We start from the raw sequence: 17293 nt of genomic DNA, 5'->3' as shown, positions 1-17293 counted from the left end.
GGCGGTGGGGTAGCCTAGTGGTTAAAGCGTCTGCTCGTCATGCTGAAGACCCGGGTTCGACACCCCACATGGGTACAATGTGTGTAGCCCATTTCTGGTGATATTGCCGGAATGTTGCTAAAAGCGGTGTAAAACCATACTCACTCACTCAATATTGAACATTGATCAGCTGATACCAGAGATTAAAATATTAAAATTTCTTCTTACTAATGTTCAGAACAAGGTTTCATAGCATTGGAAATTATATTAGTCATTTTAGGTAAATTTAATGTCAGAAGGGTGCCCTTGAATTATTTCCCAATATGGGTACTATAGATGAAGATCATTTCTGGCACTTCTACCAAGATACTGCTTGAATATTAATTATGAAACTTACCTAAAACTATCATCGCGCACACTTGTCTCAACATGAGAGTATAAAGTGATTGCAATAAACCCTTTTGAAACAAAATGAAGGTTCCCTGTGACTTACACAATGACTTCGGGAACATAAGGGCACAAAGAATGAAGTCGGCTATGGAAAATTGAGGGAAACATCTGCATATGCCTGGTTTTACCCATTTGTCGGTACAGCAGGGTACCGTTGTACAAAACAACCATAGAGCAAAGTCTGTGTTAAGATATGGGAGTTACTGTCACCTTAGGTCTAAGATCGTTTTGTACAACGGCACCCTGATAGGTCTTGACATTTTGATGTTACTGGAAAATGGACGTTTTGTCCCGTTCCTTCACAAAAAGCCCTTGCAAATTTCTCCGTTCGTCCGTCTGTTCTGCCCATAGGATAAAACACCCTCTGTGTTTATTTTTGAGTTGACAGGTGATAATATGATGTTTTCTGAGCAGTTCCTCCCACCGCTGCCAGTTGTTACAGGCTCCCCAGTGACGTTGTTTATTTAACAATGGAATGAAGTCTGCTAAATGTTGTTTCAGAGAACTGGCTTAAATTGGTCACTTCCTCTTATGTTTGATTTTGTTGGGCAGGTACTCATTGTGGCATCTACATACCCCCCAAAAGCCTTAAACAATTCTATAATCTCCCAGCAAACTCCAGTATCTTTACAGCAGAACTATCGGAGTCCATGGCAACGAAATGGCAGACCAAGCTGCCAAACTTGGACTCTACTAAAAACACAAAATAAAAATACCTTACTCCAAAACAGACCTGACAAATAAAGTCAACAATATAATAATAAATAAATTCAATTATAACTGGCAAATAATAGGAAAACATTATCCACTCTACCAATATTAGACTGGTATGAACTGTATCAACTGCACAAGAGCATTACGTGCTTGGTGATTTACATTTGTGAAGTATGTGCTATTACATATGCTATTTAATGTCATATCATATCATATCATATCATATCAGGGGCGGTGGGGTAGCCTAGTGGTTAAAGCGTTGGCTCGTCACGCCGAAGACCCGGGTTCGAATCCCCACATGGGTACAATGTGTGAAGCCCATTTCTGGTGTCCCCCGCCGTGATGTTGCTGGAATATTGCTAAAAGCGGCGTAAAACCAAACTCAGTCAGTCAGTCAAGACCTGACCATCCACAGAAACATTCCCAATGAGGCAAGAAGACAAAACAGTAATAAAAACAACACGAATGGATCACAAAAACTGGCCAAAAGAATTAAAGGGTTTCAAATCCCATTTAACAATAATTTATGGTACGTCAGTACAGGAAAAATGTATGCATCAGAATACAGAGAAATTTCCGCTAAAACATTTAAAAAAGATAACGATGTAGTTCCTATGTTGAGCTTCAAAATTACGTAATAAAGCTTCCAATTCAACCCCCTTTGACTCGAACTGTTGAAAGGATTTTTGTCGTGAAAGTTTTAATTACAAACAAAAAGGAATTTAATGTATTTGGGTTAAACTTGACGAGCTAAAAAACATTCTAACAGCAACGATAATTACAAGTAGGCTTTTGAAGCACCTTACTCAATATACAATGTCTGCTCAAGGTACAACATTGGTATTTCTCGGCCAGTGATTCATGATGCTGAACATGGTTTCCTCAGCCGAGATTGCTTAACTTTGTCTGATTTGTGGCTCATGACTTCGCCACAGATGAGGCACTGATTACTGATAGACTATAAAGGGGAACAACGCTCTAACTTTGAATTGCTGTCAAACGCTGCCCAATAGGGCTCATTAGCTGCTGTGAATCAATTTGCTTGCTTGCCAACTGAAATGACGTATGGTACAAGAAAGCCTTATGATGGCAAATATCACTGTCCATGCTGAAAACAACAGTATGCCAGGGGTGATTGTTTACAGATAACCCTATTGTATATTACTTAAAATAAGTTGAAGAACACAGATTCTTTCATATTGGTCTTCAGTAACCCATTACTCATTGGATCTGGTGATAAGGTTGACACTTGGTTGACACAGGTCATCGTATCCCAATTGTGTAGAACGATGCTCATGATGTTGATCATTGGATTGTCTAGTCCAGACTCCAGACTCAATTCTTTACAGACCGCCGCAATATAGCTGGAATATTGCTGAGTGCGGCGTTAAACAACAAACCAACCAACCAATCATATCATTATAGTTAAACTGCCATGTCTGTCATGTTAACTTTAGCAAAGACGTATCTATACAGAGTATATATATTTATGTCTTTAACTTTAGTAGTGAAATGAATGAAACAATCAGGTATTCTGTATTTTTATTTCTTTAAGCTGTGAATAAACTGCTGTTTGCAATCCCTCCCTTGCCGATGCCCAAAGTGAACAAAATAACATTCGTGTAAAACGACCGAACATCAGAGGTTTCTGCGATTTGAACTCAAAAGTGAATATTCTCTTTGAAAGTCTGGTTCGGTGTGAATATTAGAGTTACCTGCCCTTGTGGACACTTCAGCGGCAAGAGATGACCGTCAAACTCACATGGTGTCGGCTCCTGATCACATACAAACAATGTCGCAGTCTTTCTACGATTGCTGTGTCGGGAAAGGATGCGAGGAGGAGAGACACAGGAAAATCCCGTGTTGCGATGAGCACAAATACCTTAGACCATAGGACATTCTGTAAAGAACTTGTTCGGTGCGTTGTGACATCCACTTTTTCGGACGTAAATCACAGAAACATTCGTAAAATCTCCTCCAGTATTTAGAGATGTCCAAGATATCAATATGACAGGGGTTTCAAATGTGTTTTGCTTATGTGTGACTTGCTCAATATTGTTATAGTTCAGACGGCGCCTTTACACAGTATTCCATTTACTCCTCTTGTAAAGAGTACGGCAGTTTTCATACGCTTTTGGTGGAAATCATACATTAGAGTCTGTTCGGAAGGGGATTCCTACTTGCAGAGACACTCTGCATCTCACCACTTAATCTTGAAGTATGACACAAGCTCGATCTGAACTCATTATTGGATTATTTATAATTTGGAATCAAACATTGGTAAATTAAAGAGTCAATATATTTGGTGCATCCTCGCACTGTGTCCCTGCTCATATACATATCCATAAAAAAATGCTCATAATTTTGGAATGTCGTGTGAAAAAAATGTAAAAGGACATGAGAAGGGTTTTAAATAGAACTGACAAGCCTAAGGGGAGTATTATTATTTCAAGCACATAATTGAATCTAAAAACTTTGGCCCACCACCCTGGGGTAAATGACTGTCCCTGAGAAGTTTGTCCATGTTCACAGAAAGCATGACTATGAGAACTACCTGTGCTGTCTACTGCTGCCTGGAGCTACACAGAGAGCAGCGCTCGCTCTGAGGGCATTCAATGTTGAGCTGGCACAGGTAAAGTTAGTCACTTGTTGATATAGGATATAACACCTGTAGTTTTGTTGGAATTGTGATGAAGGGGAAACAGATTGATATAAGGGTCATGTTTTTCAGGAGTTATATAAGGTAACTGTAGAGTAGACTATATGTAGTGCATTAATAATCCTCATGACAAGTGGGAATAACCATTCCTGCTCATGTCTCTATGGTGTATAACATAAAAAAACAATAACACTTCAGAGAGTATATAATTCTCAAAAGAAATTAAGGTGCATCCAAATCTTTAGTAATACTGTAGTTAATCTGTCATACTGATTAATGACAGTAATATGAAGAATGGAAAAATCCTTAACTCTTCTGAGTAGTGTATTGTCAATATATCACTGAGTTTTCCTATGTGAAGGTTCGGGAGACTGTGTCAGACAAGCAGAGGGGAATATTGAGAATGCAGTTCTGGAAAGACAGCATAGATCACATTTATAAGGTAAGATTTAGGTCCTGTGTGATGATTCATGCATTTAACTCTTCAAAAGTGTAACAGAAGAATGTAAGAATATTTGATATATGCCAAAGTCCATAATTTGAAGCATGCTCATAGACCTACCACTGTTATTACCTCAACAACCCGCGCTTGTCATAAGAGGCGACTAATGGGATCAGGTAGTTACACTTGCTGACTTGGTTGACACACGTCATCGTATCCCAATTGCGTAAATCGATGCTCATGCTGTTGATCTGGATTGTCTGATCCAGACTTGATTATTTACAGACTGATGCCATATATAGCTGAAATATTGCTGAGTGCGGTGTTAAGCAACAAGCAACAAAAAACAAAATCAGTAAACAGATCAGTGCACTGACCTTTCTTTCAAACCTCCCTTGGAGTATGTTAATAAACCTATCTGTGAATCCTCTTAAACATATGAGCACTAGTGAGAGTGTTTGGGCCATAGATTCCAGAGCTGTAACTATATCCTTTGTCATGTTACAGCACAAACCTAGTATACATTAGAATCTGTCTTTAGTAAGGAATGCTTGTCATAAGAGGCGACCAACATGATCGAGTGGTCAGACATTCAGTGAGTCACTATATCTGCAATTGATTCTCATGTAGCCATGCCATGCCATTTAAAGATGGGAAGCCGCAAAACTCTTGAGCCTACAGGATGACTTAGCTTCAATTTCAGTGGATATTAGTGTTCAAATATGAGTTGTTTTAACCTGAGCTTACTTGACCAAACAGAATTTTACGAGATTCAGGTGTCAGACTAGTGGCTGGAGTACAAGACAGGGGAATACGAAATTAATAGCTGTCTTGACTAAAACGGGACTGTGACTTCTAGTAGGTTCCCAGCTGTAACCTGGGCCTAGATTTTCGAAGCTGTCTTACCGCTAAGATAGTCGTAAGTTAATGTTAATGTATGGTACGTATGACTATCTTAGCGCTAAGAGAGCTTAGAAAATCTAGGCCCTAGCTCCTAGCTCTATTGTATCTATTGTTACATTGTTACCCAAATTATCAACCTTTGATTTATCAGTGTCTATCAGTGGCCTTGGACCACACTGACATACAGTTCATGGAGATGTTCTGTCTGTTCCAGGGCTCACCCCCCAAGACACCCGTGGCAACCGAGTTGGCAGGTGTAAGTGTCTCTTGTGTCTCTCTCTATGGTGCTGACAGCTGTCACAGCCTTTAGACAGCAATCTACTGGGGCTTTTATTCAAGTGACGATTGTTTGCAGTATTTCAATTCAACATCAATCTCATTAAGAACTATTTCGCTACAATATAGTACTTCTCTGTATGAAGAACTAAGGACGCTCCTATTAGAGGTCCTCTCAGGTGAACTTTCGCACCAGTGTGTATAGTATTAGGCTCCGTCCGTCCATACGTATGAATTGGAATATCTTAAGAACCGTTGACTAGATTCTTTTCATATTTGGTACCTGGCTTCATCACAGTATAAGAAAGGTCCAAGTCAGGTTTGGTGACCTTGACAAGGGGACTTTAACGTTTTACCAGCATGTTAAGCTATCTCAAGAACCGTTCACTGGATTTTCTTCATATTCAATACCAAGCTTTAGTGCAGGGAAAGTGCAGGGCCCAGTCGATTTTGGTGGCCTTCACCTAATTTTCGAGGTCATGGTGACACTTTGCAGATTTCAGCATGTAAACCTGCATGTTAAGCTATCTCAAGAACCTTTCACTGGATTTTCTTCATATTTGACTCCAAGCTTTATCTAGGGAAGGCGCAGAGCCCAGTCAATTTTGGTGACCTTCACTTAATTTTCAAGGTCACAGAGACACTTTGAAGATTTCAGCATGTTAAATTGCATGTTAAGATAGTCAGCAAGATATCGCAAAAAATATTTACAGGATTTTCTTCATATTTGACACCAAGCTTCATCTAGGGAAGGCCCAGGGCTCAGTCAATTTTGGTGACCTTCACATAATTTTCAGGGTCACGACAAAGATTTCGACCTGAATTGTCAGCAAGATATTTCAAGAACGGTTCACTGGATTTTCTTCATAGACTTTCAAGACTTCCCTTGAATGTTTTTCAATAAGCAATTTCTTTAGTACTATTTTTGCATATTTCATACACTATGACATTCATGTCAAGGTCAAAGTCAGTCTTGAAAATATGTGTGTGTTTGAACAACTAAAGAGCAAGATATCAAGAGAGGTTGACTGGTCATGTTTTTGTTGACATTTACCTTCATCTTAAGCTTTCATTACTTTATAAGTTTGATTTGATAATTATGTCACCTTAGTGACAATGCTTGTTAATTCTTGTTATGAGTGAGCAAAGCATTCAGACCAGCTCACTGATTTCTTTATATGTACTAAAACAACAGGCCCTGAACGTAGATATGAATGTAGCTACTGCATTATCTTGTTGATATTTTATGCACCCCAATGCTTCTGTGAGCCATGGCGTCTGCTTCCAACAAGGAGCAAAACCGAAAGAAAATTTGTAGTCTTGTTTGGTTTCATTTGTACAATTCGAAATTTATTATTTGAGTTGGTAAAGACTGAAGTCAGTTGGTTTAGCAAGCAAACACCTGATGGGCTCAAAACCTATTCATCCTGCATTTGGATTAGGTGTTAAAAATTAATTATGATTCACCTTATGCTAAAACTTGAATACAGAGAGGTATTTCATACAGGTAAAAGATCTTTTATTTTAACTGGGTAATTTTTAGATGTAGGGAATGGAAAACCTGCTGTGAGACGTAACAGTGCTCACTGATGCTAGAACTGTATGTAAAGTTTCATATAATCACGACTTGATACTAGTTTTTGTTGCCATCTTGTTATGTTTTGAATTATCTGTGTTCCTGAAGAGATTCTGTTCCATTACCAGCAGTTCGTGAGATTCTTGCTGGTAAGGTGAGGTCGGGTAGTCCAGTGGTTGCTTGTCAAAATATGGACCTGGGTTCTGTTCCCTTCATGGTGTAAAGCTCAATCTTGTTCTTGTCACGATACTGTATAAAAGCATCACATTAGTCTGAAGACTCTCTCATTCATACTGCTGTGTTACATCTTCATCTCATTGTGATGTCAAACGGTGTGAGCTGTAGGTGAGGCAGCACGTGTAACCAGTATCGAAGGCTACAGAGGTACAGATAAGCTGCGTATCTGCGTAAATTACGCAAACATTTATCTGAAAACCCAATTCCCATTAAGTCTATTGCGTACAAGTACGCTTGAAGTTGTGTAAATACTCAATAAATGTGATCTTACATGCGTACACACAAAAATGTCAAGTCGTAGCTTGCGTACCGGTGGATAGATAAAATAGCTGACATATTGAGAGGCTCTATTTTAGGACATGAGCTTGACATATTGCAGTCTTTCTTATCGTTTCTCATATTAGATATCAAAGGTAAATCACAAACACTATTATTTAAGCTATATTATATATTTTTCCTTATCCTGACTCATGCTCTTTTGCTTGTCTTCTTCTTCTTGCGAACATAGTGGAAACACTTGTATCTCCTTAATTGAAGCTCCCTTCAATGTAAAATCACTAATTAGTACTCACCACGAGTTGCTCCCCTTTAATCCCTTTTGGCGGGAAAGGTGTCGCCACCTTACACCTCGTGCTTCACTCTCTCCTTCTTCGCCCAGTGAGCAGGATGCTAGAGCGCCTGTGTCTCCTTACACAACATATCCTTTGATTTTTCTTAGTTTATTACTTCTTATAGTGTACTATAGAGGTATAGCTAGTATCCTTCAGTAATTTGTATTGATTATTTATCGTATTTCTACTGTTTATTCACGTGTATTCGTGATTGTTCAGCTAGTATTACGTTGATGAAAATCTGTACTATTTGTAGATTACGTTTTTCTGCCTCAGATCCGCATGTAATATGCCCTAGTTGTTCTACGCCGTGTGCGTTTGATTCACGTTGCAGTTATTGCATGGATTTATCTAATTCTGCATTTAATAAATACTATCTTTGCGTCTTAAGACGTGCTGCAGATAGGTCACGCAAACAAGGGCTAAATATGGCTGATACTCCAGATACTCCATCTAGTCAGCTGCTGGCGATCGACCCCCTACCGTCTGGTGTTCTGCTAGAGACATCACCACAGAAGATGTCTCTGGCATTCACCATTTCGGCCCTTTGGTCCTCGCTCAACAGCTGACAGTCCCTCGTAGGCGTTAAAATATTACCATCACAAGTTTAATATGTATTATATACATAATTTAGCTAGCTTATAACTCTAAGGAGTTCTAGAGCTATGTATATATATTTAGCTTAGGTCTTTCACCCCTAAGTATATATGGATATTATTTTTAGTTGTACAGCGACTCTATCAGAGTCACTTATATATATATATAATATACGTAATGTTTTTTTCAATATATATCAATGTAATACCCAATTATGGCATTATATAACCTATGGTTTATATACAGGAAATATCCTAAGTCAATGCCTTCATGAAGTTCCCATACCAGTTATTACAGTTATATTTATACAAAATCACTAATTATAAATCCAAAGTATTCTATTACTCCCTCCTCCGTTCCGTAGGATTCTACAAGCAAAAGAGCATGAGTCAGGATAAGGAAAAATATGTAATTTTTAGAGTAAAATTGATATTTTATACTTATCCTGACTCATGAGGTCAGCCCTCCCATCCTCCCCACATAACACTTTGGATTTCCCTGTAAATTCAAGTGTTGGGCTCGCAAAATCAGGAGAGAGTGAAGCACGAGGTGTAAGGTGGCGACACCTTTCCCGCCAAAAGGGATTAAAGGGGAGCAACTCGTGGTGAGTACTAATTAGTGATTTTACATTGAAGGGAGCTTCAATTAAGGAGATACAAGTGTTTCCACTATGTTCGCAAGAAGAAGAAGACAAGCAAATGAGCATGAGTCAGGATAAGTATAAAATATCAATTTTACTCTAAAAATTACATTTTTAAAATTAATGGAAAATGGCAAAATACCCAAATGAGTTTGATTGAGGTGAGTACAATTTATTTGGTTACTCAAAGGAAAATTAGGATACCCAATTGAGATGAACACAAGGGAGTACATAACTCAATGACCCAAAAAGTTATCTGTAGCTCTGGGCTAGTTTATATGTTCTGCGTTTCAGGCTATTCATCACTTCAAACTGACAAGGAAATGGCTGACACGGATCATAGAAGCAAGGGTAGGATATTGTACAACCATTTGTAGATAATAGTGGCAAGTGACATGTATGATGTATGTTTGTATGGTGCAGGTAACATGCGCTTTCCGACATAATCGCGATTTGCACACGGGTTCGCTGCTGTCGTGTTGCAGGCACTGTGTATAATGTCTGTTTGTGTGTGCATTGATGAGAAGTATGACATGATTTTGTGCGTTAAAGGCCCATTTCTGATATGAGTTTGTCTGTTGCAGGCAGATAACCTGTCAGACCAGGGCTACAGGAACACTGCGGAGGTGGAGGCGTATGCTGAGAACACTGTGTCTTCCATCATGTACCTGCTCCTGGAGTGTCTCGGTGAGATGGGCGGACATAAACCAGGAGGCTGACCTTCACCTTCACAATGGTGAAAGGGAGGCTCTTCCCACAGGCTAGCTTGGTTGGTTTGTTGTTTAACGCCGCACTCAGCAGTATTCCAGCTATATGGCGACGGTCTGTAAATAATTGAGTCAGGACCAGACAATCCAGTGATAAACAGCATGAGCATAGACCTACGCAATTGGGATACAATGTCATGTTTCAATTAAGTCAGCGATCCAGACCTACCAAATCCTGTTAGTCGCCTTTTACGACAAGCATGGGTTGGTGAAGATCAATTCTAACCCGGATCTTTACAGGTCCACAGGCTAGCTAGTGTCTAGTCCAGTTCCAGATGTTGTAATATATCATGTTGAACTGAGACTTGTGGAAGCAATTGATTTGTTACATTTTGTCTGTGTAATTATAGTAATCTGAGATATTGTTTTCATAATTAGGATACCTTATTGTGTTGCACAAAATATACTCTGACACATGCATGTTGTACTCCAGTTGTCATTAGGGATACAAGGCAACTGTAGTGCTATCATGTGAACTACAATGGCAACAATATTTGTACTATGTTTTCTTCAAGGAATAAAGAATGTACATGCTGATCATGCTGCCAGTCACATTGGCAAGACTCAGGGCCTGGTCACACTGCTACGTTCAACACCATACCATGCTAGCAGGAGTCGGGTGTATTTACCTCTAGATCTGATTGTTAAGGTAAGCCATGCCAGCAGGTGTTGAGTGTATTTACCTGTAGATCTGATTGTTAAGGTAAGTTATGTTGATAAGACTCAGGGCCTGGTTACACTGCTACGTTTAGCACCATACCATGCCAGTAGGAGTCGGGTGTATTTACCTCTAGATCTGATTGTTAAGGTAAGCCATGCCAGCAGGTGTTGAGTGTATTTACCTGTAGATCTGATTGTTAAGGTAAGTTATGTTGATAAGACTCAGGGCCTGGTTACACTGCTACGTTTAGCACCATACCATGCCAGTAGGAGTCGGGTGTATTTACCTCTAGATCTGATTGTTAAGGTAAGCCATGCCAGCAGGTGTTGAGTGTATTTACCTGTAGATCTGATTGTTAAGGTAAGTTCTGTTGATAAGACTCAGGGCCTGGTTACACTGCTACGTTTAGCACCATACCATGCCAGTAGGAGTCGGGTGTATTTACCTCTAGATCTGATTGTTAAGGTAAGCCATGCCAGCAGGTGTTGAGTGTATTTACCTGTAGATCTGATTGTTAAGGTAAGTTCTGTTGATAAGACTCAGGGCCTGGTCACACTGCTACGTTCAACACCATACCATGCCAGTAGGAGTCGGGTGTATCTACCTCTAGATCTGTTTGTTAAGGTAAGCCATGCCAGCAGGTGTCGAGTGTATTTACCTGTTGATCTGATTGTTAAGGTAAGTTATGTTGATAAGACTCAAGGCCTGGTCACACTGGTACGTTCAACACAATACCATGCCAGCAGTAGTCGGGTGTATCTACCTCTTGATCTGATTGTTAAGGTAAGCAATGCCAGAAGGGATCAGGTGTATCTGCACCTAGACCTGATTGTTAAGTCAGACAATGCCAAAAGATATTGGGTGTATCTGACCAGGGGTGTGATTGTTAAGGTAGACAATGCCAGGTGTCAGGTGTATCATGCCATAGATGTTATTGTTAGATAGTGCCAGAAGATGTCAGGTGTATCTCACCTGAGTTGTGATTGTTAAGGTAGACCATGCCAATAGGAGTCAGGTTTATCTACCCCTAGGTATGATTGTTAATGTAGGTTATATCATCCCTGAGCACTTCATGAAATGAAATGTGACACTATACCCAGGTGGAGTTTAAATCCAAGACACATTGGTGACTGGTTCGCTTGCTCCAGGCCCAGCCACCTGCAGTATGTATATCACTCACCAGTCACAATCATCTGTTCCCAGCACAAGGTATCCCAGGAGAAGATCATCCGAGGCAGAGATGAGCAGGCAGTGAAAGATGTCATGTACGATCTGGCCAGCTCAGCACACAAGCACCTGGCAACAGTGAGTATCTGCCACCAAATAGTGTGGGTCAGTCAGTGAGTTTAGTTTGGAACTGAACACATGATCGCTGGATTGTATCACATGTAAGGGAAGCAACTCTACAGTGCAAATTACAGCACCTTAGACAAGAGGGCAGTACGTCCCCATACAACACACTACCTGTAAGTACTCTACTGGAACATGGTATGTGCAGATATGTATATGTATCAGGGGTGGAAATAACCCAGTGCCCGACGCCCGAGTCCAGTGCTTTTTGCTGTTGGGAAAGCATATTTGTCTGTCACACTGTACCGGTGTCCAGTTGACTTTCCAATCTTAATTATGTTATTTATTTAAAAAATCAACAAGAAAATCGGCCAGTATAGTGGAAAAATTATCAGGGCAAGTGATTTTACTTGTGCCACTGTACCGGAGTACACTAGCAATTTTAAAGTTATTTCTAGCCCTGTGTATATGTGTTACCTGTGAGAGTATTATTGGAGGCATCCTGTTTCAGGGTGTGTATATGTTCCCTAAAAGACTCAGGGTTTGTGTATAACGACTTTAGGGTGTGTGGTCAAATGGTTTACTGCACTGATAACTTCAGTGTTTTCTCATATTTCATCGTGTTTTCCCTTATGCCTTAAGGGGGTGGTGTGGTAGCCTAGTGGTTAAGGCATTCTATCATCATGCCAAAGACCCAGGTTTGATTCCCCACATGGTTACAATGTGTGAAGCCAATTTCCTGTGTCCCCCGCTGTAATATCGCTGTGATACTGCTGGAATACCAAAAGTGCCTGGCATAAAGGTAAACTCACTTGCTCAAGGCAGGTGCTCTAATAGCTTCAGGATTTGTCCTAAATATTCTTGATCTTGTTACTGGTATTGAATCTCAAGCATCCATGTCTGTGGGGTATGTCACAATGTCTGTTTACTTAAAGGTGTTTTGTTCCAGGCAAGATCATTCTCGAAGGATGTTCCAAAGGAAGCCAGTCTGGTGTTCCTGAACACGGTGAGTACATTTGAGTGAGTCTGGACTACTGTTGAACAGTAACTAGGTGGCAGTATATCACATCACCTACCTCCAATCTAATCCTGTATTCACCACAATCAACACAGCTGTCCCCAATTTCCAATCTCATCCCACACACAGTTTCAACACAATTTCCCCACCTCATTCCTTATCCACATAAATGTTGAAGGCCAGGTTTAGAACTGGTCTTCATCAATCCAGGCTTTGTGAGTAAAGGATTTTAGGGTCAGGCCTGCTGACTGGGTTGATGCATGTCATTGTATGACGGATGGGGATGACATTCAGCTGGAAAATTACTGAGTATCACATTAAACAACATATAAAACATGTCCATCTACCCGATCATCTTTCACATCTTTCCATATCCACCATCCTCACCACTATCCATTATCCACCATCCACCACTATCCTTTGTCCACCATCCTCACCACTATCCATTGTCCACCATCCTCATCACTATCCATTGTCCACCATCCTCATCACTATCCATTATCCACCATCCTCATCACGATCCATTGTCCACCATCCTCACCACTATCCATTGTCCATCATCCTCATCACTATCCATTGTCCACCATCCTCACCACTATCGATTATCCTCACCACTATCCATTGTCCACCATCCTCATCACTATACATTATCCACCTTCCTCACCACTATCCATTGTCCACCTTCCTCACCACTATACATTATCCACCATCCTCATCACTATACATTATCCACCTTCCTCACCACTATCCATTGTCCACCATCCTCATCACTATACATTATCCACCTTCCTCACCATTATCCACCTTCCTCACCTCACCTATCCATCATCAACCATCCTCACCACTATCCATTATCAACCATCCTCACCACTATCCATTATCCACCATCCTCACCACTATCCATTGTCCACCATCCTCACCACTAGCCATTGTCCACCATCCTCACCACTATCCATTATCCACCATCCTCACCACTATCCATTATCCACCATCCTCACCACTATCCATTGTCCACCATCCTCACCACTATCCATTGTCCACCATCCTCCTCACTATCCGTTATCCACCATCCTCACCACTATCCACCATCCTCACCACTATCCGTTATCCACCATCCTCACCATTATCCATTATCCTCACCACTATCCATTGTCCACCATCCTCACCACTATCCATTATCCACCATCCTCACCACTATCCATTATCCACCATCCTCACCACTATCCATCATCCTCACCACTATCCATTGTCCACCATCCTCACCACTATCCATTGTCCACCATCCTCCTCACTATCCGTTATCCACCATCCTCACCACTATCCATTGTCCACCATCCTCCTCACTCTCCGTTATCCACCATCCTCACCATTATCCATTATCCTCACCACTATCCATTGTCCACCATCCTCCTCACTATCCGTTATCCACCATCCTCACCATTGTCCACCATCCTCCTCACTGTCCGTTATCCACCATCCTCACCATTATCCATTATCCTCACCACTATCCATTGTCCACCATCCTCACCACTATCCATTGTCCACCATACTCTTCACTATCCATTATCCGCCATCCTCACCATTATCCATCATCCTCACCACTATCCATTGTCAATTCTCCTCACTATCCGTTATCCACCATCCTCACCACTATCCATTATCAACCATCCTCACCACTATCCATTGTCCACCATCCTCACCACTATCCATTATCCACCATCCTCACCACTATCCATCGTCCACCATCCTCACCACTATCCATTGTCCACCATCCTCACCACTATCCACCATCCTCACCACTATCCATTGTCCACCATCCTCATCACTAATCATTGTCAACCATCCACATCACTATCCATTGTCCACCTTCCTCACCACTATCCATTGTCCACCGTCCTCACCACTATCCATCATCCTCACCATTATCCATCATCCTCACCACTATCCATTATCCACCATCCTCACCACTATCCACCATCCTCACGCCTATCCATTATCCACCACCCTGACCATTATCCACCATCCTCACCATTATCCACCATCCTCACCATTATCCACCATCCTCATCACTATCAACACAACCAGTCCAAAACACATACCCTCACCAGGACAATGTAACAATGTGACAATTACTAACAATATTTGTGTGTCTACATTGTTTGCAGGTGGTATGTGAATGGTATCTGAAGTCCTTGCAGAATTGTGACTTCAATGTGTTTGATGGACGACTGCAGCAGAGAAACAGTCTTTTGCCGCTGCACTTGTGGCTCCAGAAAAGACGGAAGACTTATTAGCTGTTTAGACTTTATGCTAATAATGTGTGGAATCAAGGCCGAAACCAATGGATTATCAGTGCTTTACTAGAGACCTTTTGGCAATAAGAGACTTGTTGAAGAATGAATGTTCAGTACTCATTGTGTATTTACTTGATTCTAGTTCCACGACTGTACGGAACTGACTGAGGGAGGAGCACAGACAGAAACAGGCACCCCTCAAAGAATGGCACGTAATGACAAAATGTTTATGAAACATGGAAACAATCTTATGATCATTCTCAGTCTCAGGAAATCGATAATTGTTTTTAGCATAAATGAAACGAATGAATATATTATCCTAAGATTGACACGTCAATAAAGTGAATTTGTTGACGGTGAATTTGCGTTCTTTATCAGGCGCATATTTTGGTAAAGATATGGACAACTGTAAAATGTCTGTCAGTCATAGTTCCTTTCATAGTTCCTGCACCTGCAAAGGTTTCACTTATCACATGATGCAGCTACATAACAATAGGAACAAGGCGTTCAAACAGACGATCTAAAGTCTCAAAGCAATGATGTGTCAAACACTTTCGATGAATGCATGACCCTAGCTCAGTCTGCACCCATGGTTGTACCACTCTCAAAAATTCTTGAGTAACATTGAGAGGTGTGGTTAAAGAATACCAGTGATAGAGGAAGGTATATATTTTTTTCAAAACGTAAATAAAATGCAAAATAAAAACAACACTGTTTGCATTAGAGAGCATTATCATTAACGTATCTCGAAGGACTACTCTGAATTATCTTCCCAGTTATTGTGTAAAACCTAGAGAAGACGAACGATCAGCAAGGACCATACCAAATCCTAACAATAAGTCAAATCTGGAAAGTTTTCAGATGTCATTCTTAGATTTCAAAAAAGTGAACCTATTTAATCCATGAGCTTAAATATAACCTGCAAGAAGAGCAAGTGGCATCAGTCAGTCTTGATATAATATTTCAGAGGTTTGGTTTTAAATGCCAGCGTTCTAACAATTTGAAATTTATGCTTTCTGGGGTCAGAAATTCGACAGAAACACGTATTTGAAATTGGATGGGCGGGTGAAATATTGGTAAATACACATCATACAGCCACTTATCAACGGCAGTATCCAGATTCCACGTACAGATGGACAATTACTATAGTTTTTCTACTCGTTAGTGATTTGATTTCTTTTGGGTGAACTCGTGGACGAGACTAGAATTCCCATATGGATTCTGTATGGGATCGAGCAGGTGACCTCATGCTTGCCAGAAAGCTGTGTGATTATTGTAGATGATACCCCCTCTCATTGTTACTGAGGTTCTCGCTGTCGGTATTACGCTTCCAGTCAAAGCTACTAAACCAGGGGCGGATACAGCTTTTTGAGAAAGGGGGGGTGCACACTTCATTTTCACCAGAATTTCAATGGTCATTTAATAAACTTTCAGGACAAAAGGGGGGTGCGCACCCCTTCACCCCCACTCTGGATCCGCCTATGTAAACCCATTATATACAAGTTCCTTCTTGCGGAAACGTCACCTCTGGTCTACCAGATTTACACCATATCAATGGAACACTGATAAGGAGATCCTTTTCCCCACCGTCCCACTACGATATGTCAAACTAAACTGATTTAGGCACGTTTGATAGGTGTGAATGCCTCGGTTCGGAGTAATTGTTTCCTATTATTCTGCACTGCCTGTTGTCTAGTAAGGAGTATGGTAGTACAGCCAACCTCGGCCTATCCTCTGACACACGACAAAATGAGCAAACCCCCCTGAATCTGGATCTGTCTGCTGGATTTTGAGCCAAAAAAATGTCACCAGAAGTGCTCAGCTTTCGTGAAATATTTTGGCGCCAAGTTTGTGTGGTTGCCATGGATACCGTCATTGCAGAAGAAACATTGTCCTATCTGAAAGCTTGTCTTCGCCGCAACAGTGCCTGCCACAGCCGCAATGTGGTATCCTGAGGTTGTCCAGGACCATCATGTGACACTGCTGATTGCTGAACTCTCATGGATGTTGTTACACTCAGCTAATCTGTTTCATGCAGCAGCGCCACAAATCCACATTAGACATAATCAGTATATAATTTGTGGATGCTGTTTTTCGAATGGGCTTTGCTCTGGGCTGAACAACATCTAAGATTTGGATATGGATAAAAGCAATTATTTCATTCATGAAAGTTGTTCAT

The 17293-nt window shown here is 40.8% G+C and overlaps 1 protein-coding gene across 1 annotated transcript; it reads left to right on the top strand.

The window, feature by feature from the left end:
* Nucleotides 1–2866: 2866 nt before the first annotated feature.
* LOC124285200 (NADH dehydrogenase (ubiquinone) complex I, assembly factor 6-like) lies at nucleotides 2867–15469 on the top strand. Its single transcript, XM_046721390.1, has 10 exons — nucleotides 2867–3061; nucleotides 3676–3775; nucleotides 4164–4244; nucleotides 5362–5403; nucleotides 9379–9435; nucleotides 9669–9771; nucleotides 10367–10500; nucleotides 11716–11817; nucleotides 12752–12808; nucleotides 14986–15469. The coding sequence occupies exons 1-10, from the start codon at nucleotides 2889–2891 to the stop codon at nucleotides 15112–15114; spliced, it is 978 nt and encodes a 325-aa protein (XP_046577346.1). The 5' UTR covers nucleotides 2867–2888; the 3' UTR covers nucleotides 15115–15469.
* The last annotated feature ends 1824 nt before the right edge of the window (nucleotides 15470–17293 follow it).

The sequence above is a fragment of the Haliotis rubra genome, unplaced genomic scaffold, assembly GCF_003918875.1.
Source record: "Haliotis rubra isolate DU_JTF1 unplaced genomic scaffold, ASM391887v1 Scf11, whole genome shotgun sequence".
NCBI classification, from domain to species: domain Eukaryota; kingdom Metazoa; phylum Mollusca; class Gastropoda; order Lepetellida; family Haliotidae; genus Haliotis; species Haliotis rubra.
Note: the sequence above shows the minus strand (reverse complement) of the source record. Positions and strands in the feature narration are given on the sequence as shown.